The sequence below is a fragment of the Pelophylax lessonae genome, assembly GCF_965119305.1.
Source record: "Pelophylax lessonae genome assembly, chromosome: 1".
Lineage (NCBI taxonomy): Eukaryota > Metazoa > Chordata > Amphibia > Anura > Ranidae > Pelophylax > Pelophylax lessonae.
In genome coordinates, this window is record NC_138768.1 from 628,869,488 (window position 1) to 628,895,136 (window position 25,649).

Here is a 25,649-nt window from a genome sequence, read left to right on the forward strand (position 1 = left end):
GTTTGCCTTCACTCTGTCCTAAGCCTAAGCATCCAAACGAAATTGCCTTGCACTCTTTGGATGTGGTGCTGGCGATCCGGGTTGGGCACGGAGTCCTTTTGGAAATCACTTTTTTTTTTTGTCCTTACTGAAGGATCTCGTAAGGGTTTGTCTGCGTCTGCTGCGACTATATCCAGGTGGATTAGGCAGATGGTTGTACAGACTTGTTCATTGAAGAGTCAGGTTCCTCCTTTCCCTGTGACAGTGCGTCCTACCAGAGTGCTGAGTGCGTTTTGGGCTTTTCCACATCAGGCCTCTAATCTAAAGTATGGTTCTTGCGCTAACACAGAGGATGGTAAAGATACACCTCAATGCAGCATATACTCAAGCTGGTGCTAAATAAAACAGCTGTTCAAAGTAATATATAGGGGGTTGTAATGCGCTTTAAGGTGTACTAAAACCCGTATAAATAAATCTGTATATAATAAACAAGTAAATCATATAAACATCCTATTCCAAATTGTGAATAAAAATATAAAGTGCTCCTGTGCTTCAAGTATATGTGATGTACATAAACTTAATTTCCAATGCCACTGTGCATATCATAAAACATCATCAATCCTTATTATTAAATGAGGTGCCTTAAAGCAGATAAATATATAAGGTGCTTAATATAAAAAGTGCAGGTGCATCAATATAAAATCCTAGTATACAACGTGCTTCTATAAATGTCTAAATCAATATGCTTCTTCCAGTGTTAGATGCTAAAATTAGGTGTCCCAAAAAATTATATAAAGTAGTCCAATCAAACATACAAGAGTCCAATCTGTAAATTAAAATATAAAGTGATCCGTAGTGCTTTCTATTTGGAGGAAAATAAGGAAATTAAGTTTACGTACATCACATATACTTGAAGAACAGGAGCACTTTATATTTTTATTCACAATTTGGAATGGGATGTTTATATGATTTGCTTGTTTATTATATACAGATTTATTTATACAGGTTTTAGTACACCTTAAAGCACATTGCAACCCCCTATATATTACATCAGGCCTCTGTTACTCAAGTGTGTAAGGCGGCGACTTGGTCATCCTTGCATACTTTTCCAAAATTCTACAAGGTAGATTTGTTTGCATCTTCGGATGCATCCTTTGGCCGCAAAGTTTTGCAGGCTGCTGTTAAGAGACTTGTTTTTCTCTTTCAGGGGTTTATGCTTGCTTTCTATGGGTAAACTCCTGTGGTTCCTGGTTGAGCTTTGTTACACAGTTGGCTATGTTAAGCCTTTGGAAAAATGTTACCTTTTTTTTTTTTTTTGCGCTCTTCCCACCCCTCATGCCTACTCTGCTTTGGGACGTCCCTATGGTATAAGAAGCATAAGAGCTGTGTCTGTCAATGGACAATAGAGAAAACTGGATTTTTGGAAGAACTTACCGTAAAATCCTTTTCTCTGGAGTCCATTGACAGACGCAGCACCCGCCCCTCTGTTATGGGGATGGTTTGTCTTCTTTTTCACTGCTTGCTATGAAACTGGCTTGTGGCAGAGTGTGTGTGGGAATATGCCGTGAAGGACAGCCCCTGTAGGCGTGTCAGTGAATTTTTTACTGCCTAGTACTACTCCTGTAGGGTGCAGCATAACCCTATGGTATAAGAAGCATAAGAGCTGCGTCTGTCAATGGACTCCAGAGAAAAGGATTTTACGGTAAGTTATTACAAAAATCCATTTTTTTTTCTTTTTTGGGTTACAACCACTTTAAAAGTGAACCTGTACCTTTTGTGGCAATTAGCCAGTCAAATGCTTGGAAAGAGACAGGATAATTTTTAAAACTTATACAGGACTTTTTCTCAGGACTTAAGGGGATTAATTAGGGGTTGGAGAGCACATAGAAGAAAACTATGAGTAATGAAAGAGACCTATTGATAAAGCCTGTTACTTTGCCCTGAATGGGAACAGTACAGGTTTAATTTAGATGAAAAAAAAAAAAATAATCTGGTTAAAGGTAGCACCAAATCGCAAAAACATGTTTATTACTCAGTGAATGCCTCCGGACTGTGAAATCAGTGCTGCACTGCAGAGGCCAAACTATCAATATTACACTATACAAAAAGCATTCTTGGAACAATTGATGCTGACTCAAGAATTGCTTTATTTCCCAGCTGTACTGTGCATTATTTCTGTATAATGGTGATCTTGTGTATTTAACCACCTTACCACCGGAGGATTTTGCTGTCTTACGTCTGGGCCACTTTTTGCGATTCGGCACTGTGCGAATGTAACTGACAATTGCGCGGTCATGCAACGCCGTACCCAAACAAAATTTATGTCATTTTTTCCCCACAAACAGAGCTTTCTTTTGGTGGTATTTGATCACCTGTGCGATTTTTACGCTATAAACAAATAAAGCGACAATTTTGAAAAAATAACAATATTTTTCACATTTTTTTTATATGATATTCCCCCCCAAAAAATGTAAAAATCTAAATTTTTTATAATTTCAGGCCAATTTGTTTTCTGCTACATATTTTTGGTAAAAAAATCGCAATAAGCGTATTTTGATTGGTTTGCGCAAAAGTTATTTACTAACTAAGGGAAAGATTTCTGTCGTTTTTGGTGTTTTTTTTTTAACGAGTAATGGCGGCGATCTGCAATTTTTTTTTTTTGTGGGACTGCGACATTGCGGCGGAAAGATCGGACCCTTGACTGACATTTTTGACACTTTTGGGGGTACCAGTGACATTACTACAGTAATCAGTGCTATAAATATGCTCTGTTACTGTAAAAATGACACTGGCAGGGAAGGGGTTCACTTTTATTGGTGATCAAGGGGTTAATGTATGCCTGGTGCTTACTGACGTGTGTGGGGGGAGGGGACTATGTGACACAAGGACAGATCGCAGGTTCAGCTAAGCTGAACCCTGCAATCTGACCCTGCCTGTCACTTAGGAGATCCGCCCGATTTGTTTACACAAGCCGGCGGATCTCCACACTCGATTCCCCGACGATCGGGGAAGAGCGGCGGTGATCACCGCCGCTCCTCCCCTGGCCCGACTCCCGCTGTGACTGAATACAGCGGGAGCGAGCCTCCGGCGGCGCATGCGCCGCCCAGAGACGGGAATGTCTGGCGACGTAGGTCTACGTCGCCAGACGTTATCGAGCCACTTTGCCGCAGTAGAGCTCTAGTGAGCAGTGGTAAAGTGGTTAAATATATTTAGAGATCGTTTGCTTACGCAAAGCTTTTTTTTACTTTTTTTCTATACATTTTAGTAATTAACCTCTCAAGCTGGTAAAGAGGAGCTCCAGCCATTTTTGTGTTTTATTAAAAGTCAGCGGCTACAAAAACTTTAGCTGCTGACTTTTAATAAACAGACAGTTTAAAGGGAGAGAAAAAAATTCCTGCGCTAAGTTAAATAAATGACAGTGTATTCGATATGAATTATGTGAGCAGCTAGCACCAAAATCAACTAACAGTGATCAATAACCAAAATCTTTACAAAAAGTGCAGCGCTAAAGTAATTTGAATAATAATGTGGCAAGTGGAGAACCACAAAAAAAACATATACAATATAAGCAAAATAGTGTCCAAAATACTGAATAAAGTCCCAAAACAGAAATGCAAATGAAAATGAATCCGCATGCAAGGTGTTGAGGAGAACAATCCTTTTCAGTGACACCCAGGGAAAAGTGAAGGATGGGGACACCTCTGTGCACAAGTATCACAAGCAGCTTACCAGAACTCCTTGGCTACTCAATTTAATGAGACAGCCTCTCCCAGCAAGATGTTATACCAATGTCACCAGCGGTTGTCAAGCTCCAATGCTTCATAATCACTCCATCATATAAGCATGAGTATATAAAAAGAATAAAAGCCCATAGCGTAATTCCGTAACATATAAAATCCAATTTATTAAAAGAATACTACTCACAGTGAGAAGGTAAAAAACAGGTACATAGAACAGTGCGGCGTCCCGCAATTGTCCAAAACAGCATCAAGCAATGTAAAGCAGCCGGCTCCGTAAGGGGGCGTGTGGACTTTGCATCTGGAGTCGCCAACGTTTCGTCATCAAAAGACTTCGTCTGGGCGTGACTCCAGACACAACTCACACGCCATTTGTACCCCCACATCTAGGTGAGTGACAACCTCGTCCACCAATGATGAAGCAGCGTGGAGACAAAGGTTGTATACATCCAACAATGATGGCCGACAACCCGGAAGTGTAAGCAGTGTCATCACATCTGCCAATGGTAACCACCAACCCGGAAGCGGAAGTAGTATCATCACATGATCTCACTCAATAGGAAGTGATAGACTACCCTGCACTCCATCCCTCTCTATGGTAGCTTAGTGCAAACTAACCACTGCGGGCTATATCATGCACCCACCACTAGAGACAGTATACCTCGCTCATGATTAAAAACTATAAGAAAATAGGGAGGAGTACAGTGTATTAATCACAAAGATTGAGGAGAATTACACAATTTAAAAATACCTATATTGAAACATAATACTTATTTAAGCACTATGTATTTCATAAAACTTTACACATCGTTATTCATAGATTGGGCTAATATGAACACACATCCTGTTGTGAATAAATAAAACGCCATCTTGTGGCCAAAAATGTGTGAAACATCTAATAAGAAAAATGATGAAAAGGTGAAAAAACAGTGAAAAATTACTAAAAACTTTAAAAATTTATACAAAAAAGGCTTTTATATTTTTATATATATATATATATTTTTCTTTATTTCATATGATTAAATATTAATTTCATTTTTTAATATATTCTTAATATTACACTGTTTTCACCAACAGCCTTTTTTGTATAAATTTTTAAAGTTTTTAGTAATTTTTCACTGGGACCTGTGACGGGTTCCCAGATGACTGTGCGGAGGAAGGGAAAGTGTGAGCAGATACCGGTCAAAACCAGGTACCCACTCCACTCAACCCCTCCCCTACAAAAAATGCCATTTGGGGAAGAGGATTGGGGTGGAGGAGGCAGCCCTAAAGCAGAACTTCCCCTTTTGGGCGGAGCTCTGCTTCAACTAGGTTGCTTTCTTGTTCTCCCAATTACAAAATCTATTATGATAATAAAAGTTTTTTTTTTTTTTTATATTTAACCACTTGCCTACAGTGCACTTTCACCCCCTTCCTGCCCAGACCGATTTTCAGCTTTCAGCGCTCTCACAATTTGACTGAGAATTACTCAGTCATGCAACACTGTACCCATACAAAAATTGTGTCCTTTTTTTCACACAAATAGAGCTTTCTTTTGATGGTATTTGATCAATACTGGGTTTTTTATTTTTTGTGCTATAAATAAAAAAAGACTGAAAATATCGTGAAAAAACACATTTTTCTTTGTTTCGGTCATAAAATTTTGCAAATTAGTCATTTTTCTTCACAAATTTTGGCCAAAATGTATACTGCTACTTATCTTTGGTAAAAAAAACCCAAATAAGTGTATATTATTTGGTCTTTGTGAAAGTTATAGAGTCCACAAGCTATGGTGCGAATCATTGAAAATTGATCACACTTGATTACACCTGATGTACTGAAGGCCTATCTCATTTCTTGAGACACTAAAAGGTCAGGAAAGTACAAATACCCCCCAAATGACCCCTTTTTGGAAAGTAGACATTCCAAGGTATTTAATAAGGGGCATGATGAGTTTTTTGAAGTTGTAATTTTTTCCCACAATGCTTTGCAAAATGAAGATTTATTTTTTTTTATTTATTTTTTTTTACAAATTGCCGTATTAACAGGTTATTTCTCTCACACAGCACATGTATACTTGCAACTACACCCCAAAACACATTCTACTACTCCTCCTGAGTATGGCGATACCACATGTGTGAGACTTTTTCACAGCCTGGCCACATACAGAGGCCTAACATCCAAGAAGCAGCGTCCGGCATTCTAGGAGCATAAATTACACATATAATTTCCTGACAACCTATCGCACTTTTGAAGGCCCTGGAGCACCAGGACAATGGAAACCCCCATAAAATGACCCCATTTTGGAAAGCAAACAGCCCAACGTATAATTTTTGAGGCATAATGAGTCTTTTGAATATGTCATTTTTTTCCACAAGTTTTTGGAAAATGTGGAAAGAAAATGAAAACACATTTTTTTTACACAAAGCTGTCCATTTATGCAATATTTCTAACACATCGCATGTACATAGCAAAACTTGCACCCCAAAATACATTCTGCTATTCCTCCTGAGTATGGCGATACCACATGTGTAACACTTTTTCACAGTCTGGCCACATACATAGGCCTAACATCCAAGTAGCGCTTTACACAAAGTTGTCCATTTATCCACTTTAAGACTGGGCCTATTTTTGACACTTGGTGTTTACAAGCTAAAATCATTTTTTTTGCTAGAAAACTACTTTGAACCCCCAAACATTATATATTTTTTTTTAGCAGAGACCCTAGAGAATAAAATGGAGATCGTTGCAATATTTTTTATCACACCATATTTGCGCAGCAGTCTTCCAAATGCGATTTTTTTGAAAAAAATTCACTTTTTTGAACTAAAAAATAAGAAAACAGTAAATTTAGCCCAATTTTTTTCCATAATGTGAAAGATAATGTTACGCCGAGTAATTTGATACCCAACATGTCATGCTTCAAAATTGCGCATGCTCACAGAATGGCGCCAAACATTGGTACTTAAAAATCCCCATAGGCAACATTTTAAAAATTTCTGCAGGTTACTAGCTTAGAGTTACAGAGGAGGTCTAGGGCTCAAATTATTGCACTCGCTCTAACGATCGCGGCGATACCTCACATGTATGGTTTGAACACCGTTTACATATGTGGGCGGGACTTGCATATGCGTTTGCTTCTGCGCGCGAGCTAACGGGGACAGGGCGCTTTAATTTTTTTTTTTTTTTTTTTTTCCTATTTATTTTATTTATTATTTTTTTATTTTTACACAGTTTAAAAAAAAAAAAATGTTTTGATCATTTTTATTCCTATTACAAGGAATATAAACATCCCTTGTAATAGAAATAGGCATGACAGGTCCTCTTTATTGTGAGATCTGGGGTCAAAAAGACCTCACACCTCACAACTACACTAAAAAAGAAAAAAAAAAAAAAAAATTGTTGAAAGAGGAAAAAAAAAAAAGCAAAAAAAAAAAGCGGCCCTTTAAACCGGTTGCTAGGCAACGTCTTTTGACGTAGCTCCGGTCTTCCAAGACCATAGAGTTGAATGAGGGCCATCTTGCCCTCACTCGACTTCCTGTCTCTGAGGATCCGGGACCGGATAGTTTTCCCCGCTGCCGGCTGGTCCGGTAAGCTGGGAAAACATCTGGGACGTGGCAGGAGGGGGGGGGGCACCTCTTCCCCTGCACCGTAAGGGTAATTCCGCGGCGAATCCGCCACTGGGACCACCCTTATCTGAAAGCCGACCGCCCGCCGTTTCAAAAAATACCGGGGTTATGGGGGCTATCTGCTGCCATAACCCCAGTATTTAGCTTTTAATGGCCAACGCATATAGTCGTTAAGCGGTCAGTAAGTGATTGCATGTATATGGCAAACAGGTGACGATGACTGACGGGGTGACAGGTGACGATGACTGATGGGGTGACAGGTGACGATGACTGATGGGGTGACAGGTGACGATGACTGATGGGGTGACAGGTGACGATGACTGACGGGGTGACAGGTGACGATGACTGATGGGGTGACAGGTGACGATGATTGATGAGGTGACAGGTGATGATGATTGATGAGGTGACAGGTGACGATGATTGATGGGGTGACAGGTGACGATGATTGATGGGGTGACAGATGACAATCACTGACAGGGTGACATGTGACGATGATTGATGGGGTGACAAGTGACGATGACTGATGGGGTGTCAAGTGACGATGACTGATGGGGTGACAGGTGACGATGACTGATGGGGTGACAGTGATTGATGGGGTGACAGGTGACGGGCGATGGTGCACGGCGGTACTGATGGCAGTCTCTGGTGACCGGTGAACTTTTGGCTACGTTCACATGTGAGCGTAGCGATCGCAGGCAGAATCACTGCAATTCTGCCCGTGATCCAGAAATCATTGCAAATTGCGGGGCGCCTGTGCGTTGCCCGTGATTTGCAATAGCACCCCAAACGCTGTGCGATGTTGCTGCGATTTCCGCCTGCCGAATCGCGGTAACATCGCGCAAACAATGCATGACGCTCCAAAGAAACTCTTGTACCTTTTTTGGGGCGTCATGCGATGTTTGCGCGATGTTACCGCGATTCGGCAGGCGGAAATGGCGGCAACATCGCACAGCGTTTGGGGTGCTATTGCAAATCAGGGGCAGCGCACAGGCGTCCCGCGATTTGCAATGATTTCCGGATCGCGGGCAGAATCGCAGTGATTCTGCCTGCGAACGTTATGGGTGTCAATTTCTGGGCACTGATGAGGTGACTGTTGGGTGACAGGGGACATTGGGGGGGGGGGGGGGGGGCTGAGGACTGTGTGTGGGGACCTTTATTAGTGTGATTTTTACTTTTTACATGTGTACAGAGCAGTAACTCACTATTTCTAGCTCTGCTCCCCTCATACTGGAAACTGTATGAGGAGAGAAGAGCTAGTAACAGTGAGTTACTGCTCTTTGTTTACATTTTCTGATCGGCTGTGAATGGATTCACAGCCGATCACATAGTAAACAGTCACTGTCAGTGACTGTTTACTACCGCCGGTGACAGCTGTGTTCCTACGGAACACAGTGCCACCGACATGACCGCGCTGCGCGCTCCCGATCGCGCATGCGCGGTCATCTTGTGGGCGCCTTCATTGTGATCGGCTGTGTCATTGGAACACAGCCGATCACGTGGGAAACAGCCACGCCCATTGGCTGTTTCCCCCCTGCCGGTGACGGGGGGTGTCCCGGGGACACCCCGACACCGGCAGTGCACGGCGGCGCGCACGCGATCGCGCGCCTGCCCTGCTTAAAGTGCCGCCGTCATATGACGGCGGCCCAGGATAATGGTCGCACCGCTCCGCCGTCATATGACGGCGGGCGGGCGGCAAGCGGTTAACCGGTTTTATTGAGTTTTCAAATGTTGCAAAATACATAAAACCGTTATTGTATGCGTGTATGTAAATACACACAGACATCACATTTTTAAAATTGTTGTTGTTGCAGATTATTGAGCCTTTTTTTTCTTCTAGGCAGTAAATTTGAAGACTGCTCGCAATGGAACTTACAAATGATAGCTTTGTCCCAACTATTACTCAACTTGAAGGATATCTCTCTGAACACAACTCCAATGTTGTTTGGCTGCTCGTGGGTAAGTTATTGTTTCTGCATAAATATATATATATAAACACGAGAGGGTTCTTCAAAAAGTTTCTGCACTTTTTTTAACCCTATCAAATATAACAAAATGCATACATTTTTTGAAGACCCCTCGTATATTGACTGCACTAGGCCCTGCCACTGTGTTAGAAGAGGGTAATGGCATAAATGGTTCTCAAAGTTGCAGAATGAGTGACTCCAGAAAATTGGTTCGGAGTGGAGAAATCTGGCTTTTCAGTTTTATCCGGGTTTTGTAACTCCTGGATTGGGCTTTGGAGTCCGGAGGCTTCCAACAGCTTTAGAAGGGTAGAAGCCCCTACCCCCCTGTGCCTGGGTCTTGCCGGAGACCAACAGGGTGAGTGTGCAGGCACATATCAGAAATATAAAAATTAAACATTGTTTCACTATGATTTTAAAAACAAAGTAGACATAAAGAGAGGTAAAATTCCAAATGAAAGATGTTTAAAAAAAAAACATATATAAAAGGAGGATTTATTTTCGGTACGGTCTCATAATTTTTCATTTGAAACCTATTGATTTTTTCCATGCAGGGGTTCTTTGGTTTTTTCACAATGCATTTTTCCCTGTAATTGTTTTTGATTATCTTGTTTCATTCATGTCTTAGTTTTTCATTAAGCATGTTTGTTATGGTAAATGTTCCAATATTTTATGCTGAGATATTTTATGGATGGTTTGTTGGGTTACAAGTTAGTCAGTTTATGCCAGAAACTGTCATTCAAGGTCAGGATATCTTAAACTGACAGATATTTCGTGGTCAGTCTTCACCTTAGGGCTGTGTGTACCCTTTAAGTCATTGTTATTTTGCGGTTTAAATTTTTAAACAAATTGTGGAAGCATGCAAAGGATCTTAAAGGGAACATTTCCATGTGTCAATTTCTACATGAATAACCCAGTGCATTCATAAAGTATTCAGACCCCTTTCTCATTTTTCAATTTTGTTATGTTGCAGCCTAAAACTACAGTTGTTTAAATTCATTTTTTTCTCATTAAGCTACACTCAGTACCCCATAATGACAAAATGAAAACAAAATTTCAGAAATGTTTGCAAATTTATGAAAAGGGAAAAACTGAAATATCGCAATGGAATAAGTATTCAGGCCCTTTGCAACAACACTTGAAATGTAGTTTAGGTGCCTCTGTTTCTCTTGATCATTGCTAAGATGTTTCTACACCCTGATTGAAGACCACCTGTGTTAAATTAGGTTAATTGAACATGATCTGAAAAGGTACACACCTCTATAAAAAGTCCACACAGCTGACAATGTATACTGTATCAGAGCAAAAGTCAAAGGAACTGCCTGCAGAGCTCAGAGAGAGGGTTATTGCAAGGCCCAGATCTGGGAAGGCTACAAGAACATTTGTGTTGCACTGATGGTTCCCAAAAGCACAGTGGCCTCAATAATTCTCAAATTGACAAAGTTTGGCACAACCAGGACTCTTCCAAGAGCTGGTAGCCCAGCCATACTGAGCAATCGGGGGGAGAAGGGCCTTAGTAAGAGAGATGACCAAGAACCTGATGGTCGCTCTGGCTGAGTTCCAGTGATCCTGTGTGGAGATGGGACAAAGTTCCAGAAGAACAACCATCACTACAGCCCTTCACCAATCTGGATTTAATGGCAGAATGGCTAGATGGAAGTCCCTTGGAGTTTGCAAAAAAGCTTTGGCTAGAGGTGGGCTTTAAGTCAAGCACATCTACAAAGATAAAATTGTGGCTGATTTTTAGAATGTCTTCTGATGTACTAGTAGCACTAGTAGCCTTGTGGGTATCACAGTGATCTATTACAAGCATTTTTTTTTTCTTGTTACAGCTACCATCTTGTCCTGTGGATGGATTATTTATCTAACTTATTACAACTCCAGGAATATAGGACTTATTTTAACACTGGTACTAAATCGATTGTACAAACATGGCTACATACACATTGGTAAGTAATCTTTTTTGAGCACTTAGAAATACAGTGTTGTACTTTGTCAACCATCAATGGAAGCTAGAAAATGATCATATATCATGTGATATGTGCAGTGGGTTTACATTATATTAACAATTAAATTTTTTTTTTAAATGTTTTCTTTTTCACTTAGAGCAACTATAAAATATTGCATCTGGGCATTATGTAGTTTGCATTCGTCACTCTCTTTTTATGTTTATCTGGAAATGCTTATCTGCTTTACTGAAAAAAAACCCTTGTTCACAGAAATCAGTAGCACAAGCTGAAATGTATGCAGATAAGGACTTTATCAAAGAGAAGAAAGGGCGCCGCTTACCAACCCAGTGCATTAGTATGTAGATAAATGTGGTCTCATCCTGTGTCTCTCCAGCCACGTGGCTGAGGTTGGGAGGACGTGGCTAAAGCAACTCTTGCTGAGGCCACGTTCATTTACTTACTAATGCACTGGGTTGAAGAGCGGCGATCGGCACTCTTTCCTTCTATTTGATAATGCTTTTACCCTTCCGAATGGTGAACTGACGCCAGCTCTCTTCACTGCAACCGGTGGGCAGATCTCTATCCCAGCTTAGAAGAGCACTGCAAGTTTTATTTGGATCACAGTTAAGTACTTGGAGTCATTTCTTCCTCAGCCATTCCCATGCTCATTGTTGCTGATACCTGCAATAAAGCTTAGTTAACACTGCCCCCTTAAGGTGTGAAGGCTTTAAGACAAGGGTATGCACCTGCTGTGGCAACGATGCTTGACTTTGCACTGTGTCAAAAATCGCCAGTATTCATCAAAGAGCACTGTAGGTGTAAACGAGGCCTTAGTTGATGAACTAAGGTCCTGCTGTGTGAGTAAATCCAGCTATGATCAGCTAAAACAGCTGTTCTCTGGAAGTGTTGATTAGATCTTAGCAGCGCTTTCACGTGCATTTAAAGAAACATGCAGCATGCTTGGATCTTCTGCACCAAAATGTATGTGACTGCAGAGCAAACCCATATAAATGCAAGTTACACAAATGCATGTAAAGCGCATGCGGAACTGTACACTGGAATGAGGATTGTGGTGTAATTGAGAAATGAGCAGAAAGATTTTTTTTCTTTTGGTTTAAAACAGGCATGTCTAACCTGCAGCCCAAGGGCTTGCATGCGGCCGGAGCCGCAGGCAATGTGACCCACTGCCCCCTGACAATTTTTTTTTTTGCTGGGGAGGAAGAAAGTCGAGTCGGGGGCATGCCCACAGCGACTTCCAACTAACTGTAGGCAGAGGCTGCCTCGAAGGGGAGGGGGGGCGAGCGCCGCTGGATTACAAACACGGCAGGGATCTCCTGCTTACCCAGCGGCTGCTGTCATACGAAGCTTCACCTCCTGGACGGACCTTGGTGACGTCTATCATAGGAGCCGGTCCAGGAGGCAGGACTTCGTATGACATCAGCCGCCGGGTAAGCGGGAGATCCCCGCTCTGTGTAATCCAGCGGCTCTCCTCTATCTTCATTGCAGACTACATTGGATGGGCACGCACTGGTGAGGCTGCATTGGATGGGCATCTACTGGTGAGTCTACATTGAATGGACACTGATCAGACTGCATTGGATGGGCATGCACTGGTGCCGCTGCATTGGATGGGCACTGATCAGGCTGCATTAAATGGGCATGCACTTGTGAGGCTGCATTGGATGGGCAGGCACTGGTGAAGCTGCATTGAATGGGCATGCAATAGTGAGGCTGCATTGAATAGGCACTCACTGGTGAGTCTGCATTGGATGGGCACTGGTGATGCTACATTGGATGGGCACTGATCAGGCTTCATTGGATGGGCATGCACTGGTGAGGCTGCATTGAATGGGCACTGATCAGGCTGCATTGGATTGGTATGCACTGTTAAGGCTGCATTGGATGGGCACTGATCAGGCTGCATTGGATGGGCACACACTGGTGAAGCTGCATTGGATGGGCACTGTTTAGGCTGCATTGGATGGGCACGCACTAGGCTGCAAGTGCCGTGCAATCTCTCGGCTGCCGCGGGAGACTTAGGATGTCTGCTGTCAGTGACGGAGCCATTGCTTCCTGTATAGTTCCAGCTCTGTCACAGGTGGAGTGATATGAAATGCACTCCGCCTGTGATGGGAGCCAGACAGGAAGCAGCGGATCTGCTCTCTACTGCAGCCGCTGCTTCCTCCAGCAGTACCCGACGTCCTGACCAGCAGTACCCGCATGACCAGCATTACCTGCCAGCAGCAACCGCACCAGCAGTACCTGCCAGCAGTAACCGCCGGCAGTCTGCAAAATAAGTAGAAAAGGTATGTGCGTTAGCGTGTGTAAATTGTTGCAATATGTTTTTTAATAACTAGTTGTGTTTTGTTATATTATGTCATGTCTTTGTTCATACATGTATTAATAAGGGCATGACATTTTCTGGCTGCCTAAGTCATATGTGCTAGGGGTGAAATTAGCCCCCAACACATAACTGTAAATATTCCAGCAAGTGCAGTGTTTCTGACTCCTACCATGACCATTTCAAATCACTGAAATGGTCATGGTGGTTAGAGTGTTCATTTAATATCTCTCAGAAGAAGTAGACCTCTGTATACTGATTGCATTTAATTTGATCATCCTCTAGTTGTGTTAAATTAGTGCGGGGGGGGCAGCGGTGCGGGAAGGGCGCGGCTGCGTTTAACTATAGTATATATTTTATATGCAGCTCGAGAAACATTTTCTACAGTCAGTGTGGCCCAGAGAAGCCAAAAGGTTGGACACCTATGGTTTAAAATAAAGCTCTTTCCTAGTAAACCCTTTATTTACCTCCTTTTTTAAATTTTTTTTCCCCTCAATTTTCTGTCATTAACCACTTAAGCCCCGGAAGATTTTACCCCCTTCCTGACCAGGGCCTATTTTGCGATTCGGCACTGCATGACTTTAACGGACAATTGCACGGTCGTGCGACACTGTACCCAAACGAATTTGACGTCCTTTTTTTCCCACAAACAGAGCTTTCTTTTGGTGGTATTTGATCACCTGTGCGATTTTTTGATCATGCGCTATAAACAAAAAAAGAGCGACAATTTTGCAAAAATAATTTTTTTCACATTTTTTTATATGAAATTCCCCCCAAAAAAAGATAAAAATCTAAATTTTTTAACATTTTAGGGCAATTTGTTTTCTGCTACATATGTTTGGTAAAAAAAATTGCAAAAAGCGTATTTTGATTGGTTTGCGCAAAAGTTATTGCGTTTACTAACTAAGGGAAAGATTTTTGTCATTTTTATTGTTTTTTTTTTTTAAACGAGTAATGGCGGCGATCTGCGTTTTTTTTTTTTTGCGGGACTGCGACATTGCGGTGGACAGATCGGACCCTTGACTGACATTTTTGACACTTTTGGGGGTACCAGTGACATTACTACAGTAATCAGTGCTATACATATGCACTGTTACTGTAAAAATGACACTGGGAGGGAAGGGGTTAACTTTATTGGAGAGGGAGGGGTTAAGTGTGTCCCTAGGAGCGTGCTTCTAACTGTGATTGGATGTGGCTGTGTGTCTAACAGCAGAGATCAACGGTCTTACATAGCAGGACCGAGTGATCTGTACTTTTACACAGGGGAGAATGACAGGCGGCTTTGTTTACATTAGCCGCCTGCCTTTCTCCCTCTCCACCCGACGATCGCGAGTGACCGGCGGACATCGGGTCCGCCGGTCACACACGCAGGCTGCTTAGGGAACGAGTGGGGGGCGGGAGCGCGCCTGCCCCCTATTGGCTCCCAGGCTAGTGACGTACTGGTACGTCACTTTGCCTGGGAGGGGCTGACCGCCGCTGTATATAGTCGGGCGGCGGGCGGCAAGTGGTTAAATCTTTTCTTTTCCTGCCCTCCTTAGCTATGTTTATGATTTTTTTATTATTTGCTTTCATTTTGTCTATTTTTTGTAGGGTAACCATATAAAAGCCACATAGGGAAAAGTAAAAAAGAAAAAAAAAAAAAAGCCATCAATTAAATTGAAAATAACTTTACCATGCTTTTGAACTATACTTTTCAGGTGGTTTTAATAAACACTTCTGGACCAGAAGGTTTTACCATCTTAACTTTAAGACCGAAAAATTTTCCCCCTTAATGACCAGGCCCTATTTTGTGATTCAGCACTGCGTTACTGTCCCCAAACAAAATTTACATCCTGTTTTCCCACAAACAGAGCTTTCTTTTGGTGGTATTTGATCACCTGTGTGATTTTTATTTTTTTGCGCTATAAACAAAAAAGGGGTACAATTTTGAAAAAAAAAAAAACAATATTTTTTTTTATTTTTTTATACTAGTAATGGCGGCGATCTGCGATTTTTTTTTTTTTTTTGGCGAGACTGCGACATTGTGGCGGACAGATCGGACCCCTAACTGACATTTTTGACACTTTTGGGGGTACCAGTGACATTAGTACAGTAATCAGTGCTAGAAATATGCACGGTTACTGTAATAATGACACTGGCAGGGAAGGGGTTTACCCTATGTGTGATCAATGGGTTAAATGTGACCCAAGGGGAGTGATTATAATTGTATGGGGGCGTGGCTTGTGAAATGACCATAGAGACATGTGATCCTTTATAGAAGGATCACATGAGCTCTGTGATCATTTCAGAGAGAAGAGCGGTCAGCTGGGTTTACAACAGCCGACCGTTCTTCTCCCTCAGCGTGGAGCAATCGCGGGGTGTCAGACGGCAATCGGAGCCGCCTGACCCTTGCATCGACTTCCCAGCTGTGGAGTGGGGATGGGAGCGCGCCTTGCTGGGATCTCTGGTCCTTTTTAAACAGATTTTTTTTCCTCTTTTATTATTTTATTTTCTGGATATTCTAGATCCTTATGGTCTCCCGAGTCCGGCCAGCGAACGCGACCCTACCTCCGCTCCACACTAGTTCGGCCGCGACATAGCCCTAATAGACGGGGGCTGGCTGGTGAGTTAAACGTCTCGTGAGAATGCACAGGACCTGGTCATGACCTGAGTCGCAGCGTGCCTCTGGCCCGCAGCACCCCCATTCTGACGGTGCGGTGGTCTGCCTGGAGTGGTACCCACCCAGGTTCCACGATATGGTTAGTAGTGTCCCCCCGCTCTCCCCCTTGTGGGTTTTGGGGTGGACGTGGGCCCCTCCTTGAGACTGTGGGACCCCCAGATTCCCCTCCTTCTCCCCAGCCCCTCTAGGGTCACTGTGGGCCTTCCGTACCCCCTCACTCCCAACCCCCGTCTCCCTGGAGGTTCTGAGCTAGCTTTTGCCATATGCTCTGAAGGGGGGCTTCCTTTGGGGCTGCTGCTGACTGGTTTCTTCGGGCACACACTGGGGGTTACAACAGGATCCTTCGTCACTCTGGGGGGTTAGTGACCTGGGCAGGGGGGTACTAAGGGCTCCCGGCTGTTGTGTTGGGCTGGGGGAGCGGATGGATGCTTTTTGGGGAGGCCCAACCTCCGTTTAGGCATTCTCTATGGGCGGAGGGGGGGGGGCGAGGGCAGCCCCCGCTGAATGTCCTGTGGTCCCCTTGGATGGGATCTGTGTGGCTGGGCCTCCATCTACTACTAGGCCATGCGCCCAGTATGCCGCCTTCCCTGCGGGGGGCGCTGTGAGGTTGCTCACCTTTGTTTAATACAGCATGCTAAATTTGTGCATATGGCAACCCCCCCCCTTTAGCGCAGCAGACCCTCTGGGTACCTTGTCTGCGTGTCCGCGTCACGGCGAGCAGCCCCTTTTAAGGGGGCCATTTATTTTCTTGTGGGCCTCTATGGAGAGGTTCGGTGGGCGATTTCCCCCCCCCACCCCTGTTTTTTTCATGGGGTCCAGTAGGTGATCCATTCGTGGGCCCTGGGTCGGCGTCCCCTTGCAGGATCGCAGTTGGTGACCCTCACCTGCCTGTTTTGTGTCTATGCAACAATCCTGATAGTTATATTTCAGGGTGAGCTTAGTATGTTGCGACCCTACTGGGTCTGCTTTCTCGCACTTCGTGTTCTCTGATAGTGAGGATGTTTCCTCTTCTCCTGCAGCTACTCGTGCAACGGCGCTGGTGGATGCACTGGTTGTATCAGTGCGGGCAGCTTTAAAATTGGAGGATGCAGCTGCTGCTGCTTTGTATGAAGGGCCGGTCTCCATTGGTACCTGCAGCTCCCCAAAAGCGGCAAAAGGTGTCCCCTTTTTCTGCTTACTTGACAAAACTGTCGCGAGTCAGTGCCCTAAATGCATTATGTCAGTGCCTAAGTGTTTTTGCTACACGGTATCCCTTTGAAGAGTCCCTGTTTTAAAAAAGTGGAAAGTCCCACCTGTGGTAGATTCTCAGGGTTTTAGGGCAAATAACTCCACTTTAATTATGGTGGTGGAGTCTGCGGCTTTTAAAGACCCCTTTGACGGAAGAGCCAAGACTTTAGTCCGCCACATGTTTCCTGTGGCCAGTTCCGTACTTAGACCAGTGTTCACCATAGCATTTGTGTCCCAGACTTTAACGAGTGCGCAAAGCTTTTGCGCCAGGATCTGGAAGTGGAACAGCTTTCCCCTGCCCTTGCAAGCTGGTGGACCAGTTGGTCTAGGGGTTGCAGTTTTGTCTGTGGTGCCTCTCTGGATGGGGCTCCCTCGGTTTCTAGGCTGTCCACAACAGCTGTGACAACAGTGGTCCTTCAGGGCCTGTTATGGCTGAAATGCTGGTCTGCGGACCAGTCTTTCAAAACGGCTTTATCTGTTCTCCCCTTTTTGGGGATCGCCTATTTGGATCTTCATGGATGATATCCTTAAGGGACTTACAGGTGGAAGAATACTCTTCTTCCACAGGCTGTCAGGGGCAAAGAGTCCTGTCACAGAGAGCGGGTTCTTCCAGACCTGCAGACAAGCCCTCTTCTACCTGAAGGGTCGCCCTCACCCGAGGTGAGGGGACATTTAAGCTTATTTTCTGGACCCATGGACCTTCCTGATTCAAGAAAGGGGAGTCCACGAGCTGATCAGGCCTGGCTTCAAGATTGGGTTTTCAGTCTCATCCTCCAGGGAGGTTCTTTCCTTCCTATCTGCGCTTGTCCCCAGACCGCCTGCAGGGTCTCTTCGGGGTGGGGTGGGGCAAGTCTTTCTGCTACAAGGGGTGATTGTTCCGGTTCCAAAATCTGAACATTTACAAGGTTTCTAGTCAAATCTGTTTACAGTTCCCAGGAAGGAAGGCAAGGTATGTCAAATCCTGGACCTCAAGGCTTTAAACCGCTTGTGCGGGTACAGAAGTTCCGAATGGGGTCTGTTCGTACAGTAGTGGCATCCCCACATCAATAATGCTTACCTTCATATTCCATTAAATGTCTGTCATCAGCGTTTCCTCCGCTTTCCGTGAGTGAGGAGCATGCTTAATTCATGGCGATACCCTTTAAATGTACCACCCGGTGCTAGCACTGTTGTGACAGCGGGGGATTTCAGTGCTGGGGTACCTGGACGATCTTCTTCTGCGAGCAGATTCTCCGACTGCTCTACAGGACAACCTGGACATCACCGTGTGGACTATGCAGGAGTTCGATTGGACTTTAAACTTCCAGAAGTCTGCTCTGGTTCGGTCCACCAAGTTGGACTATCTGGGTCTGACTCTGGACTCGGCTTAAGCCAGGGTGTTTTCTTCCACTGGACAAGCTCCAGAAGCTGCCAGATGCTATTAGACTTCTGTTGTCCAGCAGTCGGTTGTCTCTCAGGACTTGCATGCGGGTACTGGGCCTAATGGTGTCTACCTTTTGAGGCGGTTTTGTTTGCACAGTTCCACACTAGACCTCTGCAGAGAGAGATTCTTGCCAAGTGGGACAATAATCCACAGTCTCTAGACAATCTGATCCTGCTGAGTCGGGGTACGAGAGGGTCCCTGATCTGGTATCTTCACTCTCCGGATCTTACACAGGGAAAATCCTTGCTTCCAATGTACTGGACGGTGGTCACCACAGATGCCAGCTTGTCTGGGTGGGGAGGTGTTTTGGGCACAGATTGTGCTCAGGGGGTCTGGACTTTGGAGGAGTCCAGACTGCCAAGCAATGTACTGGAACTTCGGGCGATCAGAATTTGTCTGTTCCATTGGATGGTCTGTTTTTAGGGGTTTCTAATATGGGTTCAATTAGACAATGCCACGCCTGTGGCATATGTCAATCACCAAGGGGGCGCAAAAAGTGTCCTTGCAGCTGGGGAAGTAGCCGGCATTCCAAGTTGGGCGAAACCTTTCTTTCCAGCTCTCTCTGCTGTGCATATTCCGGGGTTGGAAAATTGGCAGGCAGATTACCTCAGTCCACAGGCCTTGGGCCACAGGGAGTGGTCTCTTCATCCGGAGGTGTTTCACCAGCTGTGTCTCCAGTGGGGAACTCCCGAGGTAGACCTGTTGGCCTCTCGTCTCAACAGGAAGGAGCAGAGATTTGTAAGCAAGGTCTCAAGATCTCTAGCCGATGCCACGGACACACTGGTGGCTCCTTGGGGCCAGTACCGTCTGATAACGCCGTTCCCCCCTCTCCAACTTCTGCCGAGACTTCTACAGAGAATGGAGGCAGAAGGAATTTGGCTGGTCTCCGATGTCCCTTGGCGACTCCCTCTCAGAGAAGACCTGTTGGCCCAAGTGCTGATCTTCCATCATGCTTTACAGTCGTTGGTTTTAACGGCTTGGCTGTTGAAAGCCAAGTGCTGAAGGGTAGGGGGTTGTCGGACTTGGTGATCCCCACGCTGCTAGGAAGTCTACCTCTAGGAAGATTTACTATTGCGTTTAGAAAGCATGCATTGCTTGGTGTGAGTCTCTGGGGGTTTGGTTTCTCCCTGCTCTTTTTCGGTGGCTCGCATTTTGCTGTTCCTCCAGAAAGGTGTGGAACAGCGCCTCTCCCTGGGTACCATCAATGGCCAGGTGTCTGAATTGACGATTTTCTTTCAATGTCCTTTGGCTACGCATTCCTTGGTTCGCACCTTTTGTTTAGGGGGTTTGCCACTTGACTTTACCTGTGCGGTTTCAGTTGCCTCCATGGAATCTAAAGTTGGTACTGTCTGTTACTCAGAAACCGCCTTTTGAAAATATTCCTGAGATTCCTCTGCTCACATTGTCCCAGAAGTTAGCCTTCTTGGTGGCAATTACTTCCGCAAGCAGGGTGTCCGAGCTGGCAGTTTGTCTTGTCGTTCACCTTTTCTGGTGGTTCACAGAGATAAAGTGGTGCTTCGCCCATGTCAGTCGTTCCTTCATAAGGTTGTCTCTGGTTTCCATCTAAATGAAGACATTGTGTTTCCTTCCCTGTGTCCTAAGCTTAAGTATCCTAAGGAGCTTGTCTTGCATTCTCTGGATGTGGTTCGGGAGATCAGGGTGTACCCAGTCGTTTAGGAAATCAGACTCACTTTTTGTTCTTAGGGATGAACCTGGCAAAGGGTTGGCCTTGTCTGCCGCGACCATTTCCAGATGGATCAGCCAGACGGTAATGCAGCCTATTCGATCAAGGCTCAGGTTCCTCCTTTCCCTGTTAAGGCGCATTCTACATGGGCGCTTAGTGCTTCCTGGGCCTTCCACAAAGACGTCAGTGATGCAGGTTTGCAAGGCGGCCACCTGGTCTGTGCACACTTTCATAAAATTCTACAAGTAGATGTGTTGGCATCTGGGGTTGTTGCTTTTGGCCACAAGGTTTTGCAGGCCGCTGTTTGAGAGGACTTGGTCCTTTTTGAGGGTGGGTATGGTTTTTTTTTTTTCAGGTGAGCTGCAGTTGTTCCTGGTTGGCTAGTTTTAGCATTTGGGATTTTTTTCTGCTGGGTTTTTCCCACCCCTCATTTTGACACTGCTTTGGGACATCCCAGTGGTCAAGAAGATTCTGGAGCTTTGTTCTTTAACGAAAAGGAAAATTGGATTTTTGCCTTACCGTAAAATCCTTTTCTGTTCATTGACGGACACAGCACCCACCCCTCTATTGAGTTGGGTTATTTTTCTTCTGACACTGCTTGCAACAAAACTAAGTGCCTATAGCAGGAAGTGGGAGTATACCCCCTGGGACTGCCCCATAGGCATGGTAAAGCTTTTTCCTGCCTAGTGTTCTACTCCTGTAGGGGGCAGCATAACGCAATTGTCAAGAAGATTCTGGAGCTGTGTCTGTCAATGAACATCAGAGAAAAGGATTTTACTGTAAGACCAAAATCAATTTTTTTTACTTTCTGCTATAAAACAGCCAATAAAAAAAATTTAAAAAACAAATGTTTTCCTCATTTTTGGCCAATATGTATTCTGACACTTATTTTTGGTAAAAACATCCCAATAAGTATATATTGATGGGTTTGCACAAAATGTATCGCGCCTACAAACTAGGGGATAGATTTATGCAATTTTTATTTAGTTATTGATTTTTTACTAGTAATGGTGGCAATCAGCAATTTTTTGTGGTACAGCGACATTGTGGCGGACAGATCGGACACCTAATTGACACTTTTGAGGGGACCAGTGGCATTACTACGGTAATCAGTGGTAAAGATATGCACTGTTACTGTACCAATGACACTGGCAGGGAAGGGGTTAACACCAGGAGTGATCAAAGGGTTAAGTGTGTCCCTAGGGGGGGCTTATTAACTGTGTGGGGATGGACTCATTAGATGAACATAGAGATCTGTGTTCCTAAATAGCAAGTACACAGGATCCCTGTGTTCATCTGTGATAGAACGGCGGTCTGCCTTGTTTACATTTTATGTTGTTTCGCGCAATAGAGCCGACCTTCCGCCGTATATGTGCGACAAGTGGTTAATTGACATACAAGATGTTCAATGATAAATTTTTGTAAACAATATTTATAAAAATACATATAACACAGGATTGGATAATTGTACTTTCAACGTAGACAAAATAAAGTTACAAAAACACTTTCAATGATGATGATTCCACAGGTAAATAAATACCCTCAAAAACCCTACAGCTCAGCATTTTCCATGTAAATAAAACTGCACTGATCTTTCCTTTGCATGAATGTTGATTCTACCCATGGGGCTGGGGTGCTGTTTGACCATTTTCTTCTACCAATGACTTGTCAGAAAACTGTTAAACACATCTTTATATTATGGTATATTACCGTACAATAAAATTAGACTTATTGCCACTAATGTATGTACAAATGTCTTAAAGCGGAGTTCCGGCCTCGGGGGTCAGTTTGATCTAAAAATACCCCCCGGGACAGTAAGGGCTAGTACATTCCATAATGGATAGCCTCTGAACTGTCCCAGGTCGCACTTACCTGTAAGAAGAAATACTTACCTTGAAAATTTCTTCTCCAGCGCTGCCATCTCCGGTGTGGGCAGCTGAAGCCGCAGCGTCCCTCTTCGTGTCCTCTTCCGTGAAGTCGGAGTCCCACAATGCACTGCACCGGCCCCGCTCTTCACTTCCGGTGCAGGTGCCGCATCCCTGCACAGCTTCTGGGCATGCCCAGAAGCTGTTTAGCAGTGAATGCCGCGCCTGCACCGGAAGTGACGAGCGGGGCTGGTGCAGTCACATTGATTCCTGGGAGCGGTGACGTTCGCCTCCCAGGAACCATCGCAAACTGGAAGTGACGGCGCGGGCAGCCGCAGAGGGAGGAATTGGAAGGAAGGTGAGTATATTTTCTTCTATAATAAGGTAAGTGACCAAAAAAAAAAAAAAAATTGCCAGTATCCATTTCTTTTCAGGTTCCCCTTAGCAAGCGGATGGCCCAAAATCGATTTTATCGATTTTGAGGCCGGAACTCAGCTTTAAAGAGGTTCTAAAGTTAAAATTGTTTTTTTGTATTATGGCTGTGCTCATGTGCATATTTTAATTGCAAAATATAAATGTAAACATGGTTTTAAATTATTAGTAGACGATGACAAGTGTATTTAGGAAAAGTAGCTTGTGTCAAACTTGGATACACGCTTATTGCAATACAGAACCCTCACAGTGCACATAAAGAATCTGTTATTTAAAAAGTAATACACTTTGAGGAATTTTAGGTAAAATTCTGCCATTTGGGTCACCATGCAGATATTATGCACACTGACTTTACATTAATTATCTAAATTTATATGCTTCTCTCTAGCTCATGCTTACATCCTCGCAATGAGTTGTATGTTCTAACTTTCATCTTAAATAAAATGATACTTTCACAGAAAATATTGCTTGAGCACTGTATTTTTGATAAAGGCCTGTTCTGCTGATGCCAGAACTTGCTGCTTTACTGCTGACAAGATAATAAAAGCCTAAAGCTAACAGTGACATCCATGTTTCTTTATTTTTGTAATTCTGGCTTACTGAACGCTTGTCCTTTTGTCTAGGGAAGAATGATTTCATGTAAAAGTTCTGCAGAAATCAGTTTTCCTGCTTGTCTGTATCTGTATGAAATGCCTTATTGTCACTATGTACTTTTTCAAGGGCCAAGTAAAGGTAAAGAAGATCTTTGTGTAGAAAATGTAAAGCCATAACACTAGCCACCCTCTGGTGTTTACATGCACTTTTTCTAATCTTCTTGAATACCCTGGGTTCCTGAAAACTTGGTTGGCTCTTGCTTCCCGTGTCTCTCCATTGGTTCTTATGTATATTGAATAGGCACAGTAATCAATAATGAGCTGTAGTAGGGAGAAGGCTTTTGATTCAATTTTAAAGTCCATGTAAAGCCTTTAGTTTTTTCCTCTCGGTGTGATGAACAGCCATTTATAATGCAAATTGGCAAATTCCCTGCGAGAGGAGGTCTGGTCTGAGAGGAAGGGAAATCGGGCTCCGATAACAGGAGAAGTGGGAACCAGGGCCTGTTCAGCCAATGTGGGGCCACCATGACGATCTCCACATCTTCTGCTTGGAGTCTTTGTAGAAATCTGAGAATAATGGGAATCGGGGGAAAGGCATATATCCTGCTGAATTCCCATCTGTCGGTCAGAGCATCTGTTCCGCAGGATTGGTGACACCTACTGCATCTGAAGTACCGGTCCAATTTGTGGTTGCAGGGAGATGCAAACAGGTCTACTTCGGGTGAGACCCCTAGTTACAGAATCCACTTGAATGAGTCGATGTGGAGAGACCACTCGTTGTGATTCAACTGGACTCTGGAGAGAAAATCTGCCTGGACATTCTGTGGCCCTGGAGTGTAGACCGCCGAGATGTTGGACAGATGGGCCTGAGCCCATGTCATGATTGGGTCTAATTCTTGAAAAAGGGAGAAACTTCTGGTTCCGCCCTGTCTCCAAGTAAGCCACTCCTGTGGTGTTGTCCATTCAGAGAAGCACGGATTTGCCTTCTATCAGGTGGCGGAAAGCTCGAATAGCTAGAAAGGCCGCACGGAGCTCCAGGATATTGGAGACCAGGGAGTGGGTTTGTGGAGGCCACTTCCCTTGAGCCACTTCTGCCATGCAATGGGCTCCCCAACCAGAGTTGCTGGCGTCTGTTGTAATGATAACCCAGGAGATGGGGACTAAGGAATGACAATTGAGCAGGTTCTTGCGTTGGAGCCACCATAACAGGCTGTTTCTCATATTGTGGGAAATAGATACGCTGCTTGTGTTGTTCCGGATCCCACTGAAGAAGGAAGCCTCTCTGAAAAGGCCGTGTCCGCCATAGCGCCCACTTGACCATAGTGCCGATGATCTTGAGACACTGGGATGCCATCAGAAAGGAGGAGGAGAGGGCTGGGAGGATCCTCTCCTGTACCACTGGGATTTTCTCTAGAGGTAAAGAAATTGTACCTTGAACGGTGTTGAATTGAGCCCCTAGATAGACCAGATGTTGAGTAGGTTCTAGATGGCTCTTCTGTAGGTTCAACAACCAGCCGAACTCCATAAGAGTTGCAGTGACCTGATCCCTGTGGGACAGAAGTTGATCCCTGTCTTGGGACAACAGGAGGAGGTCGTCTAGGTAGTGATGTAGACGTACACCTTTTGTCCTGATCAGAGCTACCACAGCCAGAAGGACCTTGGAAAACACCCTTGGGGATGTAGACAGACCGAAAGGGAGGCAGATTAACTGGAAGGGCCAGTGCTCTATCGCGAAGCGGAGGTACTTGTGGAAGCTCACTGCTACAGGCACGTGGAAGTATGCGTCTTTGAGATCTATGGACGCTAGCCAATCTCCTGGAAGCACTGCTTTCTGGATGGTAGATAAGGTCTCCATCTTGAACCTTTCGTTCTTTATAAATTTGTTGAGATAGGTGAGGTCTATCACGGGTCTCCATGATCCATTCTTTTTTTGTACTAGAAAGAGGGGCAAATACACGCCCTGGAACCTCTCTTGCATGGGCACCGAAACTATTGCGCCCTGAGCCACCAAAGTGCTTACATAGTCGAGCAAAACACTTCTTTTCTCATCCTGATAAGGCAAGCGGGTGGGAATGAACCTGGGAACGGGATCTGTCAAGAAAGTCCATGTCCAAGTCTTGATGGTCCAGAAGTCTGAGATTGAGGCTGCCCAGACACACTGAAAGTGGAGCAGGCGCGCCCCCACCTGGCA

The 25,649-nt window shown here is 44.4% G+C and overlaps 1 protein-coding gene across 11 annotated transcripts in view; it reads left to right on the plus strand.

Moving 5' to 3' along the window:
- The window catches only part of BLTP1 (bridge-like lipid transfer protein family member 1), a 754,177-nt gene that overhangs the window by 69,535 nt on the left and 658,993 nt on the right, over positions 1 to 25,649 (plus strand). For all 11 annotated transcript variants that reach the window (XM_082243836.1, XM_082243839.1, XM_082243842.1 and 8 more), the window contains exons 2-3: positions 9,162 to 9,280; positions 11,118 to 11,234. In XM_082243836.1, coding sequence (XP_082099962.1) covers positions 9,187 to 9,280; positions 11,118 to 11,234 — 211 coding nt within the window. In that variant the 5' untranslated portion in view covers positions 9,162 to 9,186. The remainder of the gene's footprint in view (positions 1 to 9,161; positions 9,281 to 11,117; positions 11,235 to 25,649) is intronic.